Here is a 27,754-nt window from a genome sequence, read left to right on the forward strand (position 1 = left end):
TTTTGTATTTGCAGTACATAGCACCTGAGAATGACAGGGATTTGGCTTTAGAATCTTCCATCAAAAGACATAAGCAGGAAAATGAAAAATCTTTCAGGCTTTCCATACATATCCAGCATTACAAATAATACACATTTGCATGCTTTCTTTAATTTTTATTTTTTTTTTCCCCTGTGTGGATAAATCTCTCAAAATTGCTCGCTGGTTTCCCATGGATTTGTTTTGAGTATGGTGTGAATCAATGAGCTTGGATATTTTTGATGTATGATTCACTACCACATGCAGGGAAGAAAATTATATTTTGGTCCTGCAGAGAAATAAAAGTAAGACATTAGGTCTTAGTTCAGTTAATTCCTATTTTATGGCCACATGCTTTGCAAGAAGAGAGTCTCAGGATTCTACTCCATAACAAGGTCACTTGCACAATAAGAATTTTCTCCTTGCAGATACCTCCACATTATGGCCAGGATTCCAGATTAACTCTTGCCTAGAGGAATAAAACATGCAGGAAACTTTGAGAAGCTGGTTAATAGAAAATGATGACTATACTTAACATAAAAAAAACCCCAAGCCATAGAGCAATGAGAAAAGTAGTGTTGGTGTATAGCAGGGGAAGGTTTTACATCCAATTATGGTACAGTTTTGTGTTATCTTGCATAGGAAGTCTTATTCTGGTTTGTTTTTTTTTTTGTACCTGTTTTTATTGAGGATAGGATTGTGTGTGTTTTGGTGGTTTTTCTTTCTTGGGTGTGGGTTGTTTTGGGTTTTTTTGACACTTGATTGTTTGCTGGTTAATGCCAAAATTATTGCAGATACACCTGAATGAATAATTCCTGGTGGATTTTACTCTTTTGATATTCTGCCTCTGCTCTAGGTATTCAGTAATTTCATCCCTATTTCCCTAATTACTCTGACTCTCTGAAGGCTGCACATTTTAGCAAATGAGGTATTTGTCAGATGTCCAGTGTTTTGTTTTCTACATTTTTCTGCCACCAGAGAGCCAGGACAACTTGCTAGGGACACAGCAGAAGCCATAGAAAAGAGATAAAGGTCACTGTATTCTGATAAAATTTCAAGCACAAAGCTATTGTTGCTGAAACTAATGAATTGAGCAGTGGTGTATTCATAAAAATGTATTTTGCTTCTCAAACGTAAAAAACAGAATTAGAAGACTAGACTTTTTTTAAATTGTGATATAGATTTGCACTGTAGCATTGTTTATTCATAGTTCACATCATTGCCACATGGATATTGCATTACAGATACCATCTTTTTTTTTTTTTTCATGTAGAAAGAGCTGATTTTAGAGCTCCAAAGAGTTCTGAGGTCCTTGTCACAGTAGCAATGGAGAGATTGAAAAGGCACAACAACTTGAAAGTGCTAAACAACCAAAAAGGCAAAAAAAAAACCACCTTCCAAAATGAGCTTTTCAGGACGCCTTGGTTTCCTCATTTCAGAAGCTTGCTTTGCCACCCATTTGGTGTGTTGTGCCCAGTGGGAGCTGCCAGGGATCAACTCAGACACTGACACCGTGTGCTCAGCAATAACTCAGAGGTTTTCTTGTGTCTCTTGGAACTGCTGTAAGTGCAGCCCCCATTCCTGGGAGGAGAGGGCTGGCTGGGAGTGGGGAGAAGAGGGATGGAGATTTTTTGCCTGTTGTGTCGACCTGGGCTGGCTCAGAAACAGAGTGGCCAGCAGGTCCAGGGAAGGGATTCTGCCCCTGTGCTCAGCACTGGTGAGGCCACAGCTTGAGTCCTGTGTCCAGTTCTGGGCCCCTCAGCTCAGGAAGGAGATTGAGGTGCTGGAGCAGGTCCAGAGAAGAGCAAGGAGGCTGTGAAGGGATCCAGCAGAATTCCTGTGAGGAAGGGCTGAGGGAGCTGGGGGTGTTGAGGCTGGAGAAGAGGAGGCTCAGGGGAGACCTCATCACTCTCTCCAACTCCCTGAAAGGAGGTTGGAGCCAGGGGGTAGTTGGGCTCTTTTCCCAGGCAACTCTCAGCAAGACAAGAGGGCAGGGTCTCAAGTTGTGCCAGGGGAGGTTTAGGTTGGAGATGAGAAAGAATTTCTTTCTGGAGAGGGTGATCAGGCATTGGAATGGGCTGCCCAGGGAAGTAGTGGATTCTCCGTGTCTGGAGATATTTCAAAAGAGACTGGATGTGGCACTCAGTGCCATGGTCTAGCAACCACAACGGTGGTTCAAGGGTTGGACTCGATCTCTGAGGTCCCTTCCAACCCAGCCAATTCTATGATTCTATGACCTGTGCAACAAGAGGTTGTGGTGGTCCTTTGGTTCAGTCTGCTCACAGTCAGCTTCCCTCCTTCACATCCTCTTTACACCTGCAGATCTTAGAAGAATGTATGCAGTTTTAAATATGCCTGGCATAAAAAAATCTGCTTTAACCTATAGAAAAGATGTTATCACCCTTAGAAAAGTAGCAATATGCCCCAAAGTTTCTTGTTTCTGTTCTTTGTCCGTATCACTTTCTGGTATTGAACCTGGTGTTTATGGTAGATAGTGAAGACATCTCTTCTCCCCAGAAAGATACTTCCTTAGTCACTGAAATAGCCACTTCTCTTTGTGAAGTTTTTAATAAACTGTGTACCTGGAAGCATATCAGACTGCTTTTTCCAAGCCTTTAATTCCTCTTGTGCATCTCCCCTGGACCGTTTCCCAAGTTTTTAACAACCTTTTTGAACAGAAAGCACCAGAAGTGTCCAATGCTTTCCATTAAGTGCTGCACTAATGGCAAGTGCAGGGGTAGTGTCACCTCCCTGATCCTGCTCCACAACCCCCTTCCTCCTCAGTGACTGGGCACCACACTGGCTGCTGGTGTTACTGGATGCCAGTTCCCAACAGGAAGATGCCTGTCAAGGGAGGGTCTGGTGAGCACTCCGTTACCTTTGTTATTTTCCCTGATATATCCACAAATTAATGAGTATCTCTGTCAGTGACATGCTGCTCCTACTGCTCCTCTTGCCAGCAGTGGTCCCTGAGCATAAAGTTAGGAAACCCACCTAGTTTTATAAATATTATTTCATGCCTTGGCTCCAATAAAGCCCATGGGCAGATTACAGTCTTACTTTACAGACTGTTCTCCCTCGTAGATTTGTATGGGCTATTCCATGGGGATCTTCTCACTCATTTAAATAACTGAAAATCTCTGCAGGTGATCCTTGTAGATCCCTGTACAAGACACTCATGAGTGTATTCCTCTGTATTTGGATACTTTCATTTAAAACATTTTTCTCTGACACGCTGGAAAATAGCATAAGGAAAAACTAAAGTAAACACAGGGCTTTCTTCTTGCAGACTGCTGTATTTTAAGGAAGTAATATTTTGACTGATTATAGTTAGCTTTCGTAGACCCTTTCTTAATTAATGTGTTATATTCCTCTATATTGTTATCCTTTTGGTGTCTTGGGACTCAGCTGCAGATGCTTGTTCTGTATGTGAACATAAATAAACATGAGACAGAGCTGCCTTTGGGTTTTGTGGACTCCTCCACATTCATTCAGTTTTCTTTCCTCAAGTATTTTTCTGGGGTTGCTGGAGCCTGTTAGGTTGGGGTGCCTGATGCAGGGAAGTCACCACAGGCAGGAGAGCACACACAGAGGAGAGCATCCCACTCCCTGCTCCACAGTCCCCCAGGGTGGATGCTGTCTCAGAGCAGGTCAGCTGGGGACAGGCATGAAGCTAAGTGGGGACAGGCATGAAGCCATCTCTCAGTGCTAGGAGAAGCACTCTGACAACCTTGACCCCTCAAGGCTCACAGATGAGGCTTTTTACATCATTATTCTGGAACACTGCTCTCCCCTCCTTTTTCCTGACAAATTTCTCAGTGTTGTAAAATCAAAGCTGGGGAATAGTGAGGGGATGGGAACAGTATCTAATGCAATCAGGGCAATTGCAGCCTCTCTGCTGTGTTTCTGGAGCCCTGTGCCAGTTAGTTTTGAGCATAACTTCTAATTAGGTATCTGGGTCATGTTTGACACACTCAGTTCAGAGCTGACATTTCTGTGCTCCTACTTAGGTCTAAATTTGCCAGCTGTTTTCCTTAAATAATTCTACCTTCCATTAAGGGATTTTGTTGCCTTATGTAATTACACCCACAGTAGTGTGAGGGCAGCCGTAAGGACACAGAGGTAGAAATAGCTCAGTGTTTTCCACCAGCTTTGGCATTCTTTAGTTGAATCATTAAAATTTGGATTCCCACCTCTGCTGTGGCAAGCTTCTTTAGCTTTGCCAAGTTCTCATTCATAACATCTAGATTCTGTCAGTTTAGGCACACCTCTGGAAACAGCTGTCTTCTGTGCCACCAAACCCTCTGCTCCTCGCCTGTCAATTGTTTAATCCAGACATTTCAAAATTGAATTCCTTTTCATCATGTCTCTTCAGCAGTCAAAGGGTCTCTTACCAGTTTGGATGTTTCAGGGATGGGTTGCATGAATTTTCTTCTAAGCAGTGTCAGGCAACAAAGCATTTTCTGAAACAGAGGTTTATATTCTACAACTCAAGGTAGTGTTATTAAAGCAGATCGTGTGAGTGCTGGTAAAGTCACACAGGGTGTCAGGTACCGGACTGAGGAAAAAAGCTTTGCATGTGCAGTACCAGGCTGGAGGTTTGTCAGTCTGCAAGTACTGTTGTGAAAGTAGGGTTCACTCTGTTAGTGCCCATGCTGTCAAAAAAAAACCCCAAATCTTTAAAACAGCCTTCTGTTTTTCTCAGCATCCACTCCTCTTCCCTGGGACTCCTGGGATAGTCCGTTCATGGGTTGGGGTTGCCCATTGTAGGGGCAGTTTGTTAGAGATTTGTGTACTACAGTGGGTTCCTTACTAGCACCTTTTTAAAAAAAAAGGTTCGTTTTTGTAAAAAAAAAAAAAAAATGCTCACCCTACTCACCCTTTAGTCCCTCTCTGTTCTTTCTGCATTGTTTTTGGTGCTTCCCTCAAGTGTCAGGTTCTGCACAGGCTCACCCAGGCTGGTTTGCTTCACACTCACACTCATTTTATTTTGTGCTTTGTACCATTAACCCCCACTCCCTTCTGGTGTCCTCCTCCTCCTCCTCCTCTGCTGTCCTGTCCTTCACTTTCTTCTTGGCCACTTGTATTTGGAGCAGACTCTCAGGTACACTCCCAGGTTCCTGGGCCTGGCGTTTGAGGCCAGGATAGATGGGGTTTGGGCAGCTTGGTTCAGAAGGAGGTGTCCCTGCCCATGGCAGGGGGTTTAGAACAAGCTGATTTGCACTGTCCCTTCTAACCCAAACCATTCTGTGATTCTGTGAAGTTTAGAAAGGTCAGACACAAGCAGGTGATCTGGGGTTTTGTATGGTCTTTTTGTCTCTCACATCACTAAACTGCACAGCTCGACAGAAGTCTTCCGAGGTTTGATTGTATTCATTTGTGCAATTAATGAAGATAAAAGAGTGAATTACTTGCCTGGTGTTAGACAAGAGGTTTGTTGCACAGGTGAACGTATGTACAAGACTGTCCCTTTCCTTGCTATGACTGAGAAGCATGGAGACATGGCAAGCAGGATCCTTGGCAGAAGCATGTTAAAATACTCCTAGTTTCTCAGGGATTAGACCAGACATATTCTAATATGTGTAAGGTAGCACATAGCAAGAGGAGGTTGGGAGGGGATGTGAGAAGAAGCTGAAAAGCTATCACATCTTGATTGTTATGGTCACCTGGAGTTAGATATTCTCACCTCAGGCTGCCTCTGGGTAACAGTGATCATTAATGTGGGCCTGGAGGTTTGCTCTGTAGAGCAGGAGGTGTGACCTTTGCAGGTGACACTGAGAAAGATGAGTTAATGTGCTGCTGCAGGGAGAGGTAAAACCTGCAGCTTGTTTCCATCAGGTCTGCATGGATCTGTTGAGCCACCTGGCTCCACTGATTACAGGAAGGTAGCATCTGCTCTTCAGCTTTCTCACTTAGCAGTGTCTGATCAACCTGACTGAGCCTCTTTCTGTCTCACTTGGGTAAGAGAGGGAGTAATTCATGGGATTTGTCCTGTCTTGTCCTATTGAATAGCAAACTTCTGGAGAGGTAGTGTTGAATTGCACTGTTCTGCTTCTAATGTAAACCTATATAGACTCGTGTGTTAAGAAGAGTGGCAGCTGCATTTTGTTTTGTCACATGAACTATTTTTTTATTCTTGGGTTTTATAGATTAAGCTTTTAGTGTGGAAAGTGTATGTTATAGTATCTTACAGTATGTTATGGGCACACAAGGTAATACACAACCTACTCTTTACCACTCATCAAAGCTGCCAGATAGAGCTGTAGTAGTGATGATAATGCAGATTACCATAGTTTTGGTGAGAGCTTGCTGAAGGAGCTTTGGAGACTGTATCTCCTTAGGGAATTTGCTGCAGGTGCCCTATTCTGAGGCACATTTTTTCAGAACAGTCATGAGAGATTCTCCAGGATCCCTGCTGGTGTTGGGATAGAAGCTTTCTGAAAGGTTAGGTTCCTGTGAAGCTGTGGACATCCATGCCTGCAGCTTCCCTTGGGACCACACAAGGAAGATGATACCTGTGTAAGTACCCTGTAGGCACTGGGGGCAGTGGTGTTTTTCAGTGGTGTCTCTTCACTCTTGCTTCTGCCTTTTTCCTGATCATCTGCAGCTGTCTGGACTAACAGAAGATTTCTCTCAAGTGAGACTTGTATGGAGCAAGTTAGCAGGTATGAACTGCAGAAGGTAGGCTCTAGGGTGTGTTAAATATGACCACTTGGAATCATATCAGAGCCCACCAATATTCTGTCTGGCCATGGATCCCATGGTGGCTTTCTAGGGTAGCATGTAAGGAAAAAAGCAGTTAGCAAACCTGTGCTGGTATGTTTCTCAGTTTCCAGCTGCTTGCTAGGAGGAACACTGTAGGGGATGCAGTCAGATGTTTTGCCGTTCTGTTTGGATTTGATCATGTTTTCATTTCTCAGATGCAGAACAAGTGTTTTTCCCTCCCATTAAAGATTAAAACACCTTCCAGCAAATACTCTGAGTATGATTAAATTTTTTTACAGCATTTTAAATTATCATATAGAAAATCCTGCAGATGTTTAGAGAATGTACTTTTTGCCTTTGCACTCACGAACTGGATTTGAGCATCTTAGCAAAAGAATATTCAGGTTAATATGTAGACATTTAGAATAGTTGCTTGCTTATAACGTGGCTAATAGAATGTGATAGTCAAGTAACCATTTCAGTTACTTAATTGTAGATGAAGAGGCTGTTTGAGAACATGCTTTTAAGTCTGGAGGTATTGCTGGTGCCATGGAGTACCATCTTCACTGTGCAGGAAGATGCTTAGCAGCCAGGACATCTCATCCTTCATGTGCAAGCATACTTAAAGATTTCATGTTTTCTTGTAGATCAAGGAAGTATTTTTCCCTTCTTTATTCCACAGCATCCTGGATATGTTCAACTTTCTGCTGCTGTACTAACCTTGTTTGCTACCGATCACCACAGTGTTCTTGTCTTATCTCTGGGCTGTGCTTGAGTCACAGAGATGGCTTTAGCCTTTTATGCTTCATTAGGATCATGCTGAATGGTCACATTTTCATGCAAAACTTGTTAATGGTGGTTTGCTGTATGTTGGATTTATAAATATACCTGGAATGTATGGGAAAAAACCTCCAAAGCAGACATCCACCATTGTCTGAAGTATGTGGCTTAGAGTTAGTAAAATATGTGAACTCCAGGGTACTTTTTCCCTTTAATGTTGCATTAGTGAATACTTTAATGCAAGAAATGATCTACTTATACTTAAGGGACAATTTTGATACATGTGGTTGGTCTTTTTCAAGAGGTCTCTGAAGCACTGGAAGACTGATGTGAGTTACATAGCTCTTTATTTTACTGGGAGTGAACTAAAATGTTTACATGTTGTGGATGGAATGTTTAAAATACATAATTGCACATGAGCATAGCTAAAGAAAAAATATGCCACTGTTTTTCTAGAAATTTTAATCTGTTTTGCAAGGTACTGACTGCTAAATTGCAAAAGGAAAAGGCATAACCTGATGAATTCAGCCTGGGATGTTATGCCAGCTAAATACAGAGCCAAATGCTTGGAACCACGGGTAAACTCCAGTAACTACATGGCTTGGTGAAACACTTCAAATGCCTCTGAAAAAGGAAGTCTGATGTTGAAAAAATGGCTCTGTTATGCCTGCAGGTCTTGTTAAAAGTCAGTAGGCTCCTGAGGGCCTTTAGGTTTTGAAAACAGGAGGCTAAGTCACATTGGCATTTTTGAAGCTTTTGTCCAGGGTCATCTTTTAAAAATACAAGAAGGTTGTCTGTAGGACACCTGGTTTTTGTGTTGGATTGGCATCTTTTCTAGTCAAAAGTTGTAACAAATCTACCAAGGGGAAATTCTCAGATGTGTGAGTGGTTGTTGGGCTGGCATGGCCCAGTCATCAATCGAGGGAAATGTCCAAATCTGTGCATTCAGGGATGCAAACAACTAGAGAGGAGAAAGGCAAGGAAGTCCCTTGTTTTGCTCTTGGAATTACTACTGTAGAATACCAAAATACAAACAGTGTGCAAGTCCTCAATGGTTCAGTTTCATAATAGGGAGCATTCTGAACTAGCATGATCCATATATGAAGCTGAAATAAGTGTAAGACAAAAATGGGCATTTAATAACCAGTTGATAAAGTTGAAGAGATCTTAATGGGAAAAAGAAATCGAATTGAATCTAAGCCAGCTGGGGACCTACTTATCTCTGCTCCTGCTAGCCACTGGTTATCCCTCCTGCAACATGATAAAAGCCTCTGTTTTTGTTACAGGTTAACTTTTCTCACATTATTTTAATACTAAAAAACCAATTAAGCCTGATCAGCCTGGTGGCTGTTTTCATTAGCGTGGGTTTTGTGGGTTCCTCCTCAGGAAGGACTCCATTAGTGATCAGACTGGTTTATGGGTAGTTAAAATCTTCCCTAATACCAGAACTTAACCCAGCAGGACAGCTTGATGTGGTGACAGATCAAAGCAGTCACTGGGCTGGCTCGATGATACCAGGGAGTGGGTAGACAGGAGGCTCATGCTGGAGGACTGAAGGCAGCCAGCTTCCTGACCTGCTTTAACTTCCCCCAGAACTTTCTCAGAAGTGTGGAAGACTGATTAGCAGGTGAAGGTGCCTGTGGCCTCCTGGAGTAGCCACGTCCTTGTTCTGGCTCTGGTGGCAATGGAGCAGTGCAGGCACTGTGTGTCCTGCAGCCAGGGATTCAGGGGACCTGGAAGCTCCTGTGCGAGGGAGAGAACCTCACTTGAACCCCCTCGTGAATTCTGTGGCCCAAAGGACATAAGCTGACCATCCCTACGTGTAGTTCTTCAGATGAGCATTATTAATGTTTAGCTCCTAAGGATCTTGGCTGCTTCTGTTTTCCCTCTTGAGTGATTCAGTTTAATTCATGAAGTCATAAGTGGATCAAGGGTTGGACTTGATGATCTCTGAGGTCCCTTCCAACCCAGCCCATTCTATGATTCTATGATAACTTCAACCCATTTGATTTGGGGTGTGTTGTTTTCCTCTGGAGAATGGAAATTCAGGTTACAGAGTTTCATCTCCCTTTTCCTCTTGACCTGAGTCTTTTAACTAAGATCCACAGAAATAAAGATTTTCATTTGCCTCCTCAGTAAAAGAGGAGTTAATAGATTTATAAAAGGCCAGGTATATAGGACAGTGAAAAGCTCAGCATTCCCACTAGACCTAACAAATATTTCCATACATACCTCTATACTGGGAGCAGGCTGGTGAGCTGGTTGTGCTGGGTGACAGGCTCTGCTGGGCAGCTTCAGGGCTGATGGAGCAGTGACTGTAGTGCTGTGTCAGCTCTGCTGTCATCTTTCTTGTGGCCTGGTGCTGATGACTCATGGAGGAAAACAAGGAGCACGGCACAGCTGAGTGTGTTCCTCACAAATGTGTGGTCCTGAGGTGAAAGTGAAAAATAAACAGAATATAAACAAGGCCTTTCCTCCCTCCATCTTTCCACGCTTCTTTTCAGGTTCAACCTGATGGTGTGACTTGCTGGATTTCACTGTGATGCTGTAATTCTGTGTGTTGATTTCCTGGGACCTTTTTGTCTTGCTGCTCTTTTCCCGTGTGGCTGACTTCACTGGAGATGCTGTTTCTCCCAGGGAGGGAACAGGATGGTGCTTGCTCCTCTCCACCTCGAGTCTGTGTTTAGTGTTATTATCTGCAAAATTAATTACATCTCCAGATCATAGCCATGCTTTCAAGTAGGTGCAGACATCATCTCATTTGCCAGGAGCCTTGCCCCCCACTTGCAGTGTCCTGTAAGCTGGCTTCAGGGGGTGTTGGGACAGTGCCTCTGCGCTGGGAAAGGCACTGTTGGGCCATGCTCAGAGGAGGGATGGTGGCCATGGGGATGCCACCCAACCCATCCCTGGCTGGACGAGGGGTGAGAGCTGCCACAGGCTGCTGTGCTGCCTCCTAATATATCCTAACATAGGACTGTTAAGAATAATTTGTTACTGAAAGGGTTGTCAAGCCCTGGAACAGCTTGCCCAGGGAACTGATCGAGTCACCATCCCTAGAGGCATTTAAGCATTTAAGACATGGACCTGTGGTGCTTGGGGACATGGTGTAGTGGTGGACTTGGCAGTGCTGGGTTAGCAGCTGGACTCGATGATCACAGAAGCCTTTTCCACCCCAAACGATTCGGATTCAGTGAAACGTTTCCGTGGGCAACACCACCACCTCCCGGCCGCGACGGACGCTGCCTGCCTGCCGAACCCCCCCCCACCCTGCCTGCCGAACCCCACCTCCCGCCAGCCGAACCCCCCCAGCCAGCCGAACCCCCCCCCACCAGCCGAACCCCCCCCGCCTGCCGAACCCCCTCCCCGCCTGCCGAACTCTCCCCCTGCCTGCCGAGCCCCCCCCCCACCCTTTGCCTGCCGAACCCCCCTTTGCCTGCCGAACCCCCCCCCCGCCAGCCGAGCCCCCCCCAACCTGCCGAACTCCCCTCTGCCTACCGAACCCCCCCTCCCGCCAGCCGAGCCCCCCCCCAACCTGCCGAACCCCCTTCCCTGCCTACCGAACCCCCCCACCCCCCAACCTGCCGAACTCCCCCCTGCCTGCCGAACCCCCACCCCCAGCCTGCCGAACCTCCCTCCCCCCGCCTGCCCTGTCTGACCCCAGAGAGGTCCAGTCCGGCTGGAGGGCAGTCCCAGCTCTGTTCCGTGTCAGACCTTGTGTCTGGTGCTGCTGCTCGGTGAGCGAAACCTCCCAGCTCCGAGGCAGAGGTTTGGGGTGAAGAGGAGGGAGAATGGGCAAAAAGTGAAATGAAGGAAGGCACAGAAGGTGTTTTAAAAGGAGAAGGCGATCTAAAAGTATTTGGAGGATGTTTGTAATCCCGAGAAGGATTTATGTGCGTTGTAATAAGTGTTGGTTTGCCACTAAGTCCGTGTGGTGTGGTCCCTGGTCGGTACTCAGTGCTGAATGCTTTATTTTAAGTAGGTTTCCAGCTGATACTCTTCCATCTACAAACCCAGCCTTTCCTGCTGAAATGGAACTGTTGCTGTGACATCCCCGTGGGTCAGCTTGCTGCTAGGATGGAATTCTGAGGCAGGAATAACACTGTATTTGTCCAGCACTTACTGGCAGGACCCAGAGGATATTAGAATATAAATGTGAAACGGTTATTATTACTAGAAAGGAAATACAAAAGCCTTGGGAGCACAAGTGAAATAAATGTATTTGCCCTTTTTTTTTTTTTTCCATTTTAATATTTACAGGAAGATTTTTTTTCTGAGGTATTTAACTATGCCTAGTTTCTCCAGTCACTTGAAGTCTGTGAAGATACTTTAAGTCTTCTCTGCCTAAACTTCTGATGAATTAAAATTTATCACAACCTTACAGAATACAGTGTGGCTGTAGCTTCAAAAAGAGTTTTTCCTTTACACAGAGAGGGGTTTGAGTTTTACTTGCTTAGAAACAGAAAGTGTTTTGCTGTGTTGTGAGACTGATTTGTGAAAATGTGCCGAGGCAAACTGTGCCCACTGAGAAGCATTGCAAGGTCCAAGGCCATTCCTCCCACACTCCTGGGGACAGAGCTGAGCTCAGAGTGTGCTTGGTGGCACTGCTTCTAGAGACCCAAACCAGGCTGGGGGCTGTCAAGAGCCAGCTGTCACCATCAGTGACTTATTCGTGCCCTCACAAGGTTTCCAAGAAGGAAGTGAATGAAGCTGTGTTGTGCTTTAACACTGGCCTGGCAATTAAACCAAATGCCAGATGCTCCCTATTAATCCCTCTCCTCCTAGGTAAAGGAAGGAGTGAGACTTATGGGTTGGAAACTAAACTACACAACTTTAATGAAACAGTAATGATAAATAGGAAAAATTACTAAATATATACAAATATACAGGAAAATGGATACCATGTTCCTCACCCCTTTCCCCCAATAACTCTCACGTCACCACCGAGGCTGCAGGGCAGCCCTGGGAAAGACCAGGCTGGAATCCTGGGGTCAGCAGCAGTTGGGAACTGGAGGCAGGAACACAGAGATTCAGGCTGGGATGGATCAGGAGCACAGGAATGGATGGAATCCTTCCAGGATGCCAAAGAAAGCAGGGACAGGTCAAGAAGGGAAGCAGGTAGGGGTTTGACCCTCGTGATCCCTCAAATTTATACTGAGTATGAGGTGTATGGGATGGAATCCTCTGTTTGGTCAGTTCTGGGATCTATCTTGTCTGTTCCTCCCCAAAGGAGGCTGCAGGTGGGACCTCTTTATTCCTTCTGGAGGGTAAAATGTTCCTCAGAGCTGAGCAGTGTCCTTGGCTCTGCACACCAGGCTCCAGCAGTAACTATAAACATCAAGTGAGCAGTAACTATAAACATCAAGTGTTATCAGTCCTAGAAGCACACACTGTCTGAGAAACTTGGTGTTAATTTCAGCAAGTGCAGCTACTTACAAGAGACTGAGCTGAAAGCAAGACAGAAAATTAGCTTTATCCTGGCCCAAAGCAGGACAAGCTGCTGGGCCTCAGACTGAGGTATTGTTGGATAGAAGGCATCAGCACTGCCCAGTTTGTCCCACTGCTGTTGGGGATTGCACCACAAAGCTCTCTGAAACAAGGGAGCTGCTTTGGACGTGCTGATTCTCACTGTATGATGAGTGTATGATGAATTTCTGAAGGCTTTATGCTTCTGCTTGGGCAATAACCCCCTGTTCAGCAGTGTCTGCTCTGAAGACATCCCATGTTCAGGGCCTGTGTCAGTCTGAAATCATCAATCATCACTGTGTCAAAACAGCCCGTCAGCTTTTTTCAGTCTAAACCCATAATTACAAGGAAAGGAGTTAAATAAAGTATTGTTCTTCAAATGCTTGGAGAGGAAAAAAAAAAGAGAGAGAAAATAAAAATATTTTACTAGATTCCCTCTGTCCTAGAATAGAAAAAAAAAATAATAAAAAAAAAAAGGCCTGCTAGAATTCATAGACACATTTTGTAGTTTGAAGCTACATGGTGTTTTGACAGTAGATTCAATTATTTAGACTGAATGCTACTTGTTTAATGCAGCTTTCAGCTTTTCAAAATGCTCCTTACTTTCAAAGGTTATTTGGTAAAATAAACTTGAAAGATTTATCAGTCAGGAAAAGCCATTTTAAAATACAGGTATTTAAGAGCTGATTGTGGTTTTTAATGCTTCTGTTATTATGCACAGCTCTGTGAAATACATCAAATGTAGGAAAGAATAAGTATTTTACCTGGTTTGAGGTTGTAATTTAATTACAAATACTAGCAAGTTTGTGCTTATTGATTGTTTCAGTGTTAGCATAAAACTATTCTACACATTTAAAATTCCCACTGATCTCTGTCTCTGCCCAAAGTTGAAATGCAATAATGAGGTGTTGCCAACAAAATCAGTTGCTTCTTGCCAGCACCTTTAACACATGGCCTAAGGAGCCCTGTTTCAAATACAGCCTCTGGTGTTAGTCCCAATACTGTCCCTCTCTTTAGCATGGCAGGAAGCTGTCAGCAATTGCTGTGTGATCCAAATCCATCTGGCATCACCCTTGGCTAAAAGAAATTCTGTGTGCATCCTGAATCCTGCAGGAGCAGTGTCCCTGATTGACTGCACCAGTACAGAGCTCCAGTGAGGGACACTGCACTCCAGTGCACCCTGTGTTATAGGAAGAGGGAAAGTGGGGCAAAAGGAAGCTGTATAATAGCAATTATTTCATTTTTAGGACAATGAACTCCTGGAGGGAAAAGAGCTACGGATGTCAGGTTATTTCATTTTCCACATGTGACTTCTGCTGCATCACCACAAGTACTGAGTGTGGTGCTCAACCTTTCTTGAAGAATAAAGAGGAAAAGAGTAGCAAGGTGTCAGGCTGAAGTTGGTTTTTTATTATAATTATCCTTATCTGCAATAGAGAGCTCAGACAATAATGTTCTCTCAGCTAAATGCATCATCTTGTGAAAGAAAGATCTGTTGTGGCCAGAGCTTTCAGAGGTTTAAAAATTAAGTGCTTCTGCCAACAGAATTACTGTGGAAATGAATAGGAACCTGGGTTGGGGAGGACTATGGGGTCAGATCTCCTAGGAAATACATGTTGTGCCAAAAGCATTAAATGCTGCAGCTTTCAGGGCACTTAACTGTCTTGCACCAGTCAGGGACATTTGCACCTTTGCAGGGAAACTGTTATGACATTGGTGAGGGCGATGTGACACCCTTAGAAACCTGCTTTGTGAACAAGGACAAAGTGTGAAGTGACCTGATAGTCACGGGCTGGAAAACACCATTCCCTGTCTACACGTTATTGATCTTCCTCTTCTGTGGAGAAGAAAAATGCCAACAAATGATGGAGAGGACAGAAAGTTTGCCTTTGATTTACAGGCTGCGTGCATGAGCTGTGTAGCAGTGAGAATGTTTCAGCCCTGACAAGATCTGGCACAGGAATCTTCAAAAGCACTGATTCCAGCAGTGCTCCAAGTTGCTTCCCTTGCTGTTTTGTTGCTGAATCATTTTGACAGCATGAGGAACAGCATCTCAACACTACTAGATGGCAGAGAGCCAAAATGCTAAGCTATAGGAGCTTAGTAATGCAAAGGCAAGAGCAGCCTGAAAAGCAACCATAAACATATGGTCAGGTGTAAAGGTACATCTTGAGACACCCCTGGTTCTTAGTGATCTGTGAAAGGAGGTAACTTCTTGATGGTTCAAGGGTTGGACTCAATGATCTCTGAGGTCCCTTCCAACCCAGCCAATTCTATGATTCTATGAAAATGCTGTCTCTGCTGCTGCTCAGAGGCTGGGACTGCAGGGTACAATTTTCCTGCCTCTTGTATGTGTCTATAGTGCTCTGCAAGCAATGTGCTCCCTCCTGTGGGTGTTACAGGAGGAATGGGTACAGGTGTGAATAACACAACGTGTAGAACTGTTAAAAACTTTTTGGTTTGCAATTCCCTCCCCTATTTGTGGTACCAGCAGCTTGTCCAGGGTTGCATTTCAGGAGAGAACAGCGTTTAGGCAGAGGTCACACGATAGATCTCTAATTTAGAGGACATCAAAGTCTTGCCAAGCGAGTCGGTGTCAGGGAGGACTGTAGAGGGACTATGGTATATCCTGGGCTCTGGAGGGTGCATGTGTTTGGTCTGTCAGCGTATTTATTTTTGCCAGGCCTCTCTGTAAATAGCACAGACCTGATAGCAGCTTGGGTTTTCCAAGGCAGGTGAGGAATGTTTAGATAAATCAGGGTGGCTGCTCCTCTGGTAAGAATACTGCTTGGCATCTCTCAGTGCAAGCAAACACTGGTGTGCAAGCAGCCAAAGGCACTGAGTATTGGGCCAATGTGACACAGCTCTGTCAAAGTGTAGAGTGGACAAGGCTGGTGTAGCACCAAGCACTACATATTGGTGCAGGTCAACTGGAAAAAGACCTTTTGCTGCTATTGCTTTTTCTCCAGTTGAGGACCTGGTTTAAGCTGTCCTGGCAAACCTCTTTCACTGGGATTAACTGTACCTCCATTAAGAGGTTTGCTAACTCAGCCTTACTAATAACACTGTAGAGCAATAGTTTTAAATCCAGGGTTCTCAGCCAGTGACCTCCTTCTTGCTCCTTGGCACTGACCTCCTGCTTTTAAGTGTTGTTAAAGGGGTGCATTGCAAACCAGAAGCCTTGTTTTCAGGTATGTCTTCAGTGACTTGCTTTCACACCCTGTGAAGCTACTGGCACTATTTTGAGGTGGGCAGCATAGTAACAAAAGCAGTCTGGGCATGGTATCTCCCAGCTCTTACCATCTAATTTATCTTTATTACCTGGGCAAATTACCCTACACAGAGCTCTGTGAGGTCATGTTTCATCATTTATTGATTCCTGCCTAGTGGAAACCTCCCTCAACAGGTCTGCTTTGTAGCTTTTGTCCTGGCTAATATTATGAGAAGGCAAAAGTCCCTCTAAAGAGCACTTCAGAGGTAGGAACTATTAGCAGGGTGGAAGTACACAAGGAATTTCTATTTTACTAGTTCAAAGCTCTATGTTTATCTTTTCATATCTATTCTATTTATCATATCTTTTCATATCTATTTAAAATGCAGGAAGGGGAGATTGTGTGTTACTTGCAAAATGCATACTGAAGATAAAAGATCAAATGTACACTGCAGTGCTGATGGTTAAATTGTGAATTTGCAGCTCATTACTTCATAAGCTTTTTCAAAGTGTATTACCACTGGCTAATTCAGCTATTCTAGTTTACTTATGCTAGAAAGTCCTGTTCACTTCCTAGTCAGAGCACACAACCAGCCCAGCAACTCCACCTGCTCTCATCCTCTGAGTTAATACCCTGACTGCTCATCTCTTCTCCCCACCATGACTACAGGGGCATTTTCTCTGTCCTTGGAAGGTTCTCTCCTGTCCCTCTCCCAGCACCAGCACTTTGCACTGCAGCTGCAGGTCTGGGTCATCACTCCATTTGGGGAAAGTATTTATTAATAGATTTGCTGTTGATTTTGCTTCAGGGCCTGGTCCAGGCCCTGCTGTTGATTTGCTCCAGGGACAAGAACATGCACTGGCCAAACATCAGAGTTTTTTTTATTTTAATAGGTTTTGATGAATTTGTGATCAGATTGTCGTATGGTTGTGTTTACACAGATATGGACACTCATGCAACAGAGATACAGAGTTCTTCCTAAGTTCACAAAGACCCAGATTCACAAAATCCCAGTGATTAGCATTTATATGGGACTCATCTCTGAAATACCAACGTTTGGTATTATTGTGCAACAGCTCTCTGTAGATAACACTTGTTAAAGGAGACAGGGGAAGGTAAAAAACCAGTTGGAATTTCATATCAGCCCAAACACTCTGATAAATAACCCACACTGTTTTCAGGAAAAGGCAGAAGGCAGATTTTGAACCCATTAAATTTACAAATATTCTGTCCTGGTAATTGTCTTATCATCCTGGGATTTTTACATGCAATTTAGCTCCACGTGTTTTTTCCCCTTTCCCATCACTTTCCCACCAAGCACCATTTTTGCTTAACAAAAAGTATTATATTCTCAAATTTTTTTTTGTCACAAGAAAATTAAGTTGTAAACTCAAGCACTCAAAAGTTATGATGAACAAAAAACTCCTCAGAAACTTTGGCTGCTCTGATCAAAAAGGGCTGACACTCCTGCTGCTAATGATTGTTAATGATTCACAAACAAGATTTAAAGTGAATGCAATGTAAAGGGAAATTGCTGTTGCTGGAAGCTCTAAGCCATTGTAGCTTTGATGATGCTTCTTGCTGACACTGAGTGGTGCAATTACCACATGCTGATGGAGGAGAGCTGCAATTACTGCATTTTCTGAGTCAACTGCTGGGATTTTTTATTTTTTTTTCAGTCAGCATCAGTGTTTATTTATGTGATTACTGTAGGCAAATTTTACGAAGTCTTTCCCCAATATTTTAACAGAATGCAAAGGAGAGACCTAGCTATTTGTTTTCTTTTTTTTTTTTTTTTCCTTTTCCCTAACATAAAAATCAGAACTTTGCATTACATTCCTCCTGTGAGCCAGAGCCTATACTTCCGTTCCAGCTTGAATAACTGAGGGATTCAGTGGGTGGCTCTGTGTAAGAAAAACTGTAGCAAGGAATGCTGGAGGCCTTGAAAAATTTCATGTGAAATAGTTTTGCCCCTTAACATTGATAAAGTTCATTTGTTTATTTTTGTAATCTCAGTGGTAAAACCATGGATAATGAATAAAGCTTTTTGTCCCAGATTTACCAAGGACCCAGCACTGTTTGGAGGGGAACAAAACACATTATTTCCATTTCATAAAGTCATTGGCAGGGTAGAAAGCAGCTTTAGTGGCTGCTCGTGCACCTGTGCATGAACTCTTGTAAAGTCATTTGCATGGCTTGTGATTTGTGGTTTGGTTTTTTTGTTTGTTTGAGTGTGTGTGGGGGGTTTGTTTGGTTTTTTGTCTGATTTTGTTTTGTTTTGTTCCCCAATATTGCTCTTTGTATAGAATATTTTAAGTCCAAGTTCAGGAGCAAATTGTTTGGAAAACTCAGTTCTAAAATGGGTTCATTGGTTTCCAAGAATGAAGTGACAGAAAGGAGAAAACATTTTCACCCTTTCGTCAAAATAGTGTCTGAAACTTGAGTTTTTATATGACTGACAGCAGAGGCTGGCAGGCATCTTGTTCCCCCATTGAGTGTGTCATGGAGTGTCTGGGTAAGGTCTAGGAAGGAGATGAACATTTCACATTTTTCATATTCCTTTTGTAAAGTAAAAACCAGTAGTATTATGCAAAAAATATTTAATAATTTTAAAGAAATCATTAAAATATGTTCAGAAAAAAACTAGGGTTACACTCTCTGCAGGCATAGACATATATGACAAATTACTTCATAACCTGATCGGGCAGTATTTTTTATTGTTTTTAAAACTTCACTTTCTTAAATGTTAGTATTTATCAGTGAGATGTGTAGGTATCTGAGATCCAAAGCACCCCTCCTCCTTGGCTCCAGCTGCTGGATGGCATCCAGTGGCCTGGGCTCAGCTCAGCAGCTCCCATGAGGAAGGACAGATTTTAGTTCCTGGTTGCCCCACCTGGGTAATATGAAATGTTCTGTGTCAAGATGGAACCAACTTTGCCACCTCAGGACACTCACCAAAAAGAAATCATAGAATCCTAGAATGGGCTGGGTTGGAAGGGACCTCAGAGATCACCAAGTCCAAGCCTTGATCCACTCCCCCCGTGGTTCCCAGCCCATGGCACTCAGTGCCACATCCAGGCTCTTTGGAAAGATCTCCAGACACGGAGAATCCACTACTTCCCTGGGCAGCCCATTCCAATGCCTGATCACCCTCTCCAGAAAGAAATTCTTTCTCATCTCCAACCTAAACCTCCCCTGGCACAACTTGAGACCCTGCCCTCTTGTCTTGCTGAGAGTTGCCTGGGAAAAGAGCCCAACCCCCCCTGGCTCCAACCTCCTTTCAGGGAGTTGCAGAGAGTGATGAGGTCTCCCCTGAGCCTCCTCTTCTCCAGCCTCAACACCCCCAGCTCCCTCAGCCCTTCCTCACAGGACTTGTGCTGGATCCCTTCACAGCCTCCTTGCTCTTCTCTGGACCTGCTCCAGCACCTCAGTCTCCTTCCTGAGCTGAGGGGCCCAGAACTGGACACAGGACTCAAGCTGTGGCCTCACCAGGGCTGAGCACAGGGGCAGAATCCCTTCCCTGGACCTGCTGGCCACGCTGTTCCTGAGCCAGCCCAGGATGCCATTGGCCTTCTTGGCCACCTGGGCACACTGCTGGCTCATGTTCAGCTTCCTGGCAATCCAGACTCCCAGGTCCCTTTCTGCCACTCTGTGCCCAGCCTGGAGCTCCCCATGGGGTTGTTGTGTTGAACCTCATCCCATTGGAATCAGCCCAACTCTCCCGTCTGTCCAGGTCCCTCTGCAGAGCCCTCCTGCCTTCCAGCTGATCCACACTCCCCCCCAGCTTAGTGTCATCTGCAAATTTGCTGATGATGGACTCAATCCCCTCATCTAAATCATCAATGAAGATATTGAACAGCACTGGGCCCAACACTGATCCCTGGGGGACACCACAGCCGCCATTTTGATGCAGCCCCGTTCAGCACCACTCTCTGGGCCCGGCCCTCCAGCCAGTTCCTAACCCAGCACAGGGTGCTCCTGTCCAAGCTGGGGGCTGACAGCTTTTTCAGGAGGATGCTGTGGGAGACGGTGTCAAAGGCCTTGCTGAAGTCCAGGTAGACCAAATGCAAAGATGCACATATTTGCTGAAGCTTCAGAAATGCTCTTCTATTATATACTCATTTTTATTTTTATACACATATGTGGGTGCACATATCCCTACAGATGCCTGGTCACGGACATGTCCTGTCTGCTGGATGACAAGCAGACCCTGGTGGTCCTGGCTCCTTTGCCCAGGACCAGCAGCCCAGTCTCCACTACAGGCAGCAGATTGAAAGTTTAGATTTAAGGATTTAGAAGCTTCAGGAGGGGAGTTAAGGCATTCTGGCTGCCTTTGCCATGTCACATAATGCGTAGAAGATGGGCTCTATGTTTTCCAAGCAAGTTCTGGATTTTCTAGAAGAGACTGAACAACTTAGGTTGAGTAGAAAAGGTATCAAATATGGTGGTGGTGATTTACCTCATTAGCTGCATTCTGCCACTGGCCTCACACCTTGTGAACTTTTAATTTCTCTTTTCATGGCTGGCCGCTCATTTGTCAAGGTGACTCTTAAGATGAGAACACTGAGTACTGTTAAGGAATCCTTGAGGCTGTACAGAAAATGGAGAAAACAGCAAGAAATACAGACCTGCTAGTCTACTTCTCAACTAGGAAGCTGGATAAGTGCTCATGGTGAATCTGACTGAGCAGAGACTTACAACTGTTCTGTTGGTATTAACCAACTTTGTCTACTTAAGCTTCAAAGAAGAGCCAAAAGCCAAAAGATATATGTCACTGGAGGTGAGGAGGACATAAATGTTCACAGACTGTTGACCATTCTTGTACTGACTTGGAGGAAATGTGTATGTGTGGAGAGGAGCATAGAGGAGGTGGGAGCCACTCTTCTACCTGGATCCAGCCATACTTTCTATTGTAAAAACACATCCAGCTATTTGTTTCCAGAAGATCTCAAATGTCCTGTTAGTGTTGAGTGAAAATACATCAGGGTCAAGGGTTTGGGTCAGGTGTCTTCTGTAACAGCTTATGAAATGTGGAGTCTGAAAATCTGCCAGAAAAGATGATCTGGGGAAGGTGAGTTACGTGAGAGCCACCTGTCAGGCTCTGCCTACAGGAGAGGTTAAGATGAAGCTTTCTGGAAAACTTAGGATAAGAGAATCTGTGTCTTGGTCTGACCAAGGAGAGTCTTGTAAAGGATTCTTTCAGATTTCACAGTGTCTTATAAGAATAAATCTGAATTTTCTCATTTGAGGGATGTGTTTCTAGGTGGGCAAAAGTGGGCTGCAGGGATCAAAAGAGCTGCAAGCAGAGAAAAAGCCAATGTGTAAGGGTAGCCCTAACAATTGAAGGTGGCGTGGAGATGGCAGTAAAGAGTTTTCATTATGATTGAATATTAATTAGTGACATGGCTATTAATGATGACAGTAATTAAGAGAGGAAGGAAAGACTTGTCATTGTCCCGAGGATGAGTAATCAGTCTTGGCAGGTGATAAATAATGGTTGAGCAAACTCAGCAGAAAGATAATCTGTCTGCCTCAGGACAGTTGGAGAACAGCTATAAAGTCTTCCAGGCTCTTGGCAACATTCAGGAATGACTTCATGTTTTTAACAGAGAGAAAATAAAATCCCTGATCTCTAGTGCTGCCTGTATTTCAGAGTGGCTGATCACAGGAGCTGTGACTGAGCTTTAGTTTGCTTTCACCTTTAAACCTTTATTTTTTAATCTTAATAACAGAGGGAAGAAAGAGTGGGGAACTGGCTTTCAGCATTACTTGGATTTCTCATTGCAGTTTGATGAAAAATGAATAGTTTTCTCAAAAGAGGCATAGAGATGGGGACACAATCATTTTTTGTAAAAATAGAGTGGGACTTAATCCTTCATTAAGTATTTCTTTGTATCTGGTAAGGGACTGTGCAGAACACACTTCACCTCCCTTGAGAAAAGCAGTTCACTACTTTAAGATGATTTTCAGGTTGTCATGTTACTTGGTGGTAAGGTCCTGGAAGCCTGCAGTCTGAGAACAAAATCAGGACAAAGAGCAGACTTTTTAGTTTGAGGTTTGAACAGAAAACCCAAGAATGATTCAGGTTTGTCTTGAACCGAGACATCATTTAGTCAGGTTTTGTTGTTTCCAGAAATACAGAGGCACTCAGTTTGAGACTTCTTGAAATGGTTTTCTAGCCCCAAATGTTTTCTTCTGACTTGAGGTTATTTTTGTTTTGTTAAAGGCCAAAGGGAACATCCGTGTTTATAAAATAAAATAATACAGTAACAAACTTGTCAAAATAGTGGTTACTGCCTCTTCACAGTTTCCCCCTATGTTATTCAGCTAGCACTGGTTCCTAGAGGTGTTCTCATCTGGCAGGTAGTTTTGAACCCCTGAAACATCTTTTTCTGTGTAAATCTACTCTTCACAAAATAATAATAATAATAAAATAATAAAAAATCTGACTTTAGGATGCACCTGGCAAGCTGGTTTTGGTAGAGATGGGGAGTGCTGGCACCATTGCCAGAGGCAAGGTACTGTCTGCAGCTCTGGTGAAGTGTGAAGAGATGGAACTTCAGTTTGAAAAGCTGCTGAGAGGTAGAGGGACAGACAGTCTTAAGAGGGCATTAAAAGAGTTGGTTGCTTTAATGAAATGGAGGTAGGAAAGCAATGTGTCAGCCCTCTGTAGAAACACTCAGGAGGAGCTAATAAGGAAGAGTAATAATTCTTTCCATTACATGATAAGGCAGGTTGATATCAAATGTATAGAAACTGCATATTAATAAGCTTAGGCTGGAAAGTTAGAAGAGTTTTATAATTTTTTTTTAAAAAGGGGATTCTGGAATAACTTTTTAGATAGATAGTGGCAACTTTAATTCTTCTAAAGGTGGATTTGAGAGGTATGTAGAGGGACTGTAGAGCTGAGAATACAAGGTTGTGAGATTCATCCATCAGCATCTGGTTCCCCAGTCCCTACAAGGCAGATGGAAACAATGCCCAGCTGCTGCTTCTTGGTCACATCAGTTTGCCCAGTATTTATGCAAAAGCAGAGGCTTCCCTGATCTTCAAGACCTCTCCTGATTGCCTGTAGAGGACAAATTTCTTTGCTTGCTTTGGGTGGAGGGGGAAAAAGGTCAGGTCCATACTCCTGTTCTCACTAAAGCCTGAATCTGAAGAGGGTTTACTGGTGCTACGTGTGGAGTCATGGGTCAGCTTGTATTGTCGGGGGGGCAGGAACTGCCATCCCCTTCTGTGTGGGGTACAGCCTACACTTTTAGTGGGTATTTCACCTGTATGGGAGTCACTCAGACCTGAAGATACAGCAGGGCCCTGGAACACCAGCAGTGCCTGTTGTCTCTCTCTGTGTGGAACATCACACTTGTGACTCCTGGCCTGTGTTGTATTTAAGGTTTGTTGAGAGTGTGGGGATGCTCTGGACTTGCAGAAGGCAAATGTTCTTCAAACCTTTTCTGGAACAGGCATTGTGTGGGTTATGTTTTTTCTTGAAGTACCCACCATGTCTGAACTCAGATACGTTCTGTGCAAATCAGATCTTTCAGGGTTTGTTCAGTGAGCTTGAACCCTGTGTTTCCCTTGTCTCCCTTTTTGCATGCTATCTTCAGCTGATCTGTCACAAAGCATAGCACTAAGTATTACCAGGGCTGTTAGCCTACTGTATGTGAATGCAAATAATTTTTAACAAGTTGACTGTAGGCTGAGAAGGGCTTGGTGTTATGTCTGCATCCAGGCGTGCCATCTTTAGGTTTTGCTGCAAGCTGCCAAAACTTGGCAGAGATTTGCTCAATGGCCTCCAAATGCCTTTGCTGATTGCCTTGACTTTGGACAATTCATGTTAATTGACTTGTATGCACTCTTATGTTTCATTTTCAGCTTAAATTTCTGCATGGGGTTTAACTAAGTATTGCTACCCTGTCATGTTGTATTTTCAGAAAAGGCCTTCTAGAACAACGATAAGTTTTCCATTTCTGTGATTTCAGAGGAGTCCTTGAGATCTTTATGCTGTTTATAAAATATCAACAAGCTTTCAACTCCTAGATGGACCCCGAAAACCTGATAAACTACCTTTGTCAGGCCTCCAGTTAATGCTTTCAAAATGTAACTCCCTGTATGCTGAGGTGAGAGAGAAGCAAGTGGGAGAGAACAAGTTCCGTGGAACCTGTAGAGTAACATCTGACTTAAAGCATATTAAGTCCTCTGTCAACCAGAATACTTCTTGGGACTTAATACCAGTCAATAACTATGTAACTACAATGTGACAAGAGAAGGAAAAACATTATGAAACCTCAATGCTTCAGTGGAGATAAAAGGAAAATGAAAATGGGATAACTCTTTCTCTCTCACTCTCTCTCTCTTTTTGCTTATTTATTTTTTTAATAAGGTGCTGATATTGTGCAGTGGCTTATGAAGAATCTCAACATTGAAGATCCAGGTAAGACCACATATTGTGTGTGTCTTTAAACAGTAGATACTATTTTGCTGAAGTCTCAAGTTCCAGTAGAACAACAGTGTTGATTTAAGCATCAAAAGGAAGGAGGAGGGAAAGAGGTAGGAATCAACATCTTGACTAAGTCTCATGCCTTACACTGCAACCCTCAGGAGGTACTTTGTGGGAGTCTTAGCCTGACTGTGAAATCATTGCTACCTAAGAAAGCCTGATTGATTTTAAGCTTGATCCCAAGCTTAGCAAAGAAGTTCATGGATACGTGTGATTAAGTGAGCAAACAGAGTGACAGGTTATAATGTGGAGAAAGGTAGTCATTGACTTCTAGGGCATACTGGCAAAGGATGACACAGATACCATTATGGAATCAGGTGGTGGCTGCTAATTTATTACAATAGATAAATGGATAATCGTCCATAAACAGTGATCAGTGTTTGGGCCCAGTACAAATAGTTCACTCTTAAAAAAAAACCAACAACAAACGTTGTTGGCAGAGTTGAGAACTGTTGGAAAAAGAGTAAGTAAAATCTGCAGGTCCAGAAGTTTTGTTTCCTTCCTCTTCCTCTTCCTCTTCCTCTTCCTCTTCCTCTTCCTCTTCCTCTTCCTCTTCCTCTTCCTCTTCCTCTTCCTCTTCCTCTTCCTCTTCCTCTTCCTCTTCCTCTTCCTCTTCCTCTTCCTCTTCCTCTTCCTCTTCCTCTTCCTCTTCCTCTTCCTCTTCCTCTTCCTCTTCCTCTTCCTCTTCCCTTTCCCTTTCCCTCTCCTTCTCCTTCTCCTTCTCCCTCTCTCTCCCTTTTCCCTCTCCCCTATTCCCTCCTTCTCCCTCTCCCTTTTTTCCTCTCTCCCTTTTTTCCTCTCTCCCTTTTTCCCCCTTTTCCTTTTTTCCTCTTTTCCTTTTTTCCCCTTTTCCTTTTTCCCCTTTCCCCTTTACCATTTTCCTTTTCCCCCTTTACCCTTTTACTCTTTCCCCTTTCTTCTTCTCTTCTGGAAAAAGTTCAGCACCTCACCTACCAGTTTGTTTCTGCTGCTTACTGTCACCATGTAAAAGCAGAGACAGAGGCAGTGTTTTCTCACTGTGGGCATCTGTATCCACACATCCCTTCTCCTGAGTCCAGTCAAGTCCCAGATCTGAATTTCACTTGCAGACAGTAGATCTCTTGTCTGCCTGTGGTTACATGAGCAGCAGATGTGTGTTTTGCAACTCTGGGGAAGTTGATGCAGCTTTGACAGATGACACTGGTTGAAAATCTGTGCAGGTGTATCTCTGAGGTGGTGAAGGCTGCCCTGGCAGCTGTTGGATACACCAACACCATTTTCTCTAACAAATGGCAACGCTCCAGCATCAGGATTTGTCTTTATGAATAAACATGCTGCTAATGGCCTGGTACTGCAGGTGTTTGTCAGATTTGATAGAGGCAAGTGGGGCTCACTGATGGAACAATCTTCTTGTCACCTGTGGTGGATGAGGTATTTTGAATTGGGAGCTGAACTGGTGTGTGACATTTTGTAAACATAAAACCAGCAGATTAAACATTTGAGCAGTGTTTCATCTGTACTGCCTGGCTGATTTCTGCTCTCCTGGTTTGTACAGCTTGGTTGGAAGGCGTGAGGTTGTGCTGTGGATACAGAGAGGTGTGTGTGGCATCACTGCTGAAAGCAGAGAAGTCTGCAGTGCTCATCTGCCTGACACAGCCCCACTGTTTTCTCTCATTCACAGGGGAAGCAATACACTTGGGAAGTCTCATTGCTGCACAAGGTTATGTCTTTCCAATCTCAGACCATGTCCTTAGCTTGAAAGATGATGGGACATTCTATCGTTTTCAGGTTGGTGAGCCTTCCTTCTACTCTCCTGCAATAATACTGCTGAGAGCACCCACTCTATCTCTAAGCACCCATCAGCTCTGTGAAGCCTGGGATTGAGGCTGTCTTGGTAGAGGCATTAGGAGGCTGTGAAATCCCTTCAAAACAATCTGCTTGTGAATCCTAAATCTTTTCTGCTTTCTAACCCACAGTTTTTGCATAAATAAACTGATATGTACTGTGATCATTTTTGATATGGGGTTTCAATGCTATTGTACTCAGAGCTAAAGTAAAACAGGAGAAAGGAAATTACCTGTCACAGGACTGAGTAGCCACTCTCCTGTGCAAAAAATTTGGAATTGGCACAGCAGAAAATTCAAATTTTTATCTTCTCTTGGTTACAGATTTGTATGGGAGGGGGCAAGCTTCAGGTATTGGCTCTTTAACAGAGCATGTGTAGCCTTGGCAGTCACTTGAGCTGGGACATCTCTACCCCTCAGTGTGTCCCTGTGCCTCCAGATGTGCAGAATTGTCAAAGCCTCCTGAGATTGAGTTCCATGCCCTTTCCAAACTCTGCTGCTGTCACCTTCCCAGATGACTGAGTGCTTGTGCTGCAACAACTCCTTTTGGACAGATTGTATGAACTTGAGAAGAAGCAGTTCAGACCTGGAGTACTACTGCCTAATTCTGCTTCCTAAATTTGTGTTTTCCTATTACATGGTACCAGCCAATTCCTTTATCATTCTGTGACCTCTCTTCTGTTCATACTCCTGTTCCTCCTTTACATTTTTTCTCTCTTTTTAATATTTTATTTTTAAATCTTGTTCTCCTCTCTGCATCTGATGTTGCTGCTGCTCATTCTCACTCTCCTGTTTCTTACTTGGGATTGTGTTGCCATACAAGACCAATGGCACAGTGACCAAAGAAGCCCAAGGGATCACAGACCTCCCTTTACCTCGTCCCACCTTCTGGTTACCTGGCATCATTCAGATGGAGATTTTGCTTAACAGTTCCCTTCCTTTTCTGAAAGTACTGCACTTTCTTTTCATGCAAGACTTGGCAGAACCAGGTGTAATACTGATTTCCCACTGAGTCCTATTTTTCTCTATTTTGAAAGAATAATGCCATGAGAAGTTGTCCTGTGAAACTTCCAGGAGCTAGATTTCAATACAGTTTAATTTCTTCTCCTTATTTTAAGCCAGTGACAACCACATCACAAAACTGTCTTGACTGCTTACTGGCTTTTCTTTCCCTTACATTTTCCTAACAATTTTCACTTATTTTTTTGCTTATTGTCATTTCCTGCAGCAGTTGTCCTTGGACACTTTTTGCA

The 27,754-nt window shown here is 43.8% G+C and overlaps 1 protein-coding gene across 1 annotated transcript in view; it reads left to right on the forward strand.

The window, feature by feature from the left end:
* Window positions 1-27,754, forward strand: part of RGS6 (regulator of G protein signaling 6) — a 226,650-nt gene that overhangs the window by 130,698 nt on the left and 68,198 nt on the right. Inside the window, exons 4-5 of the mRNA XM_030451964.1 lie at window positions 24,562-24,612; window positions 26,339-26,445. Coding sequence (XP_030307824.1) covers window positions 24,562-24,612; window positions 26,339-26,445 — 158 coding nt within the window. The remainder of the gene's footprint in view (window positions 1-24,561; window positions 24,613-26,338; window positions 26,446-27,754) is intronic.

The sequence above is a fragment of the Calypte anna genome, chromosome 5A (assembly GCF_003957555.1).
Source record: "Calypte anna isolate BGI_N300 chromosome 5A, bCalAnn1_v1.p, whole genome shotgun sequence".
NCBI lineage: Eukaryota > Metazoa > Chordata > Aves > Apodiformes > Trochilidae > Calypte > Calypte anna.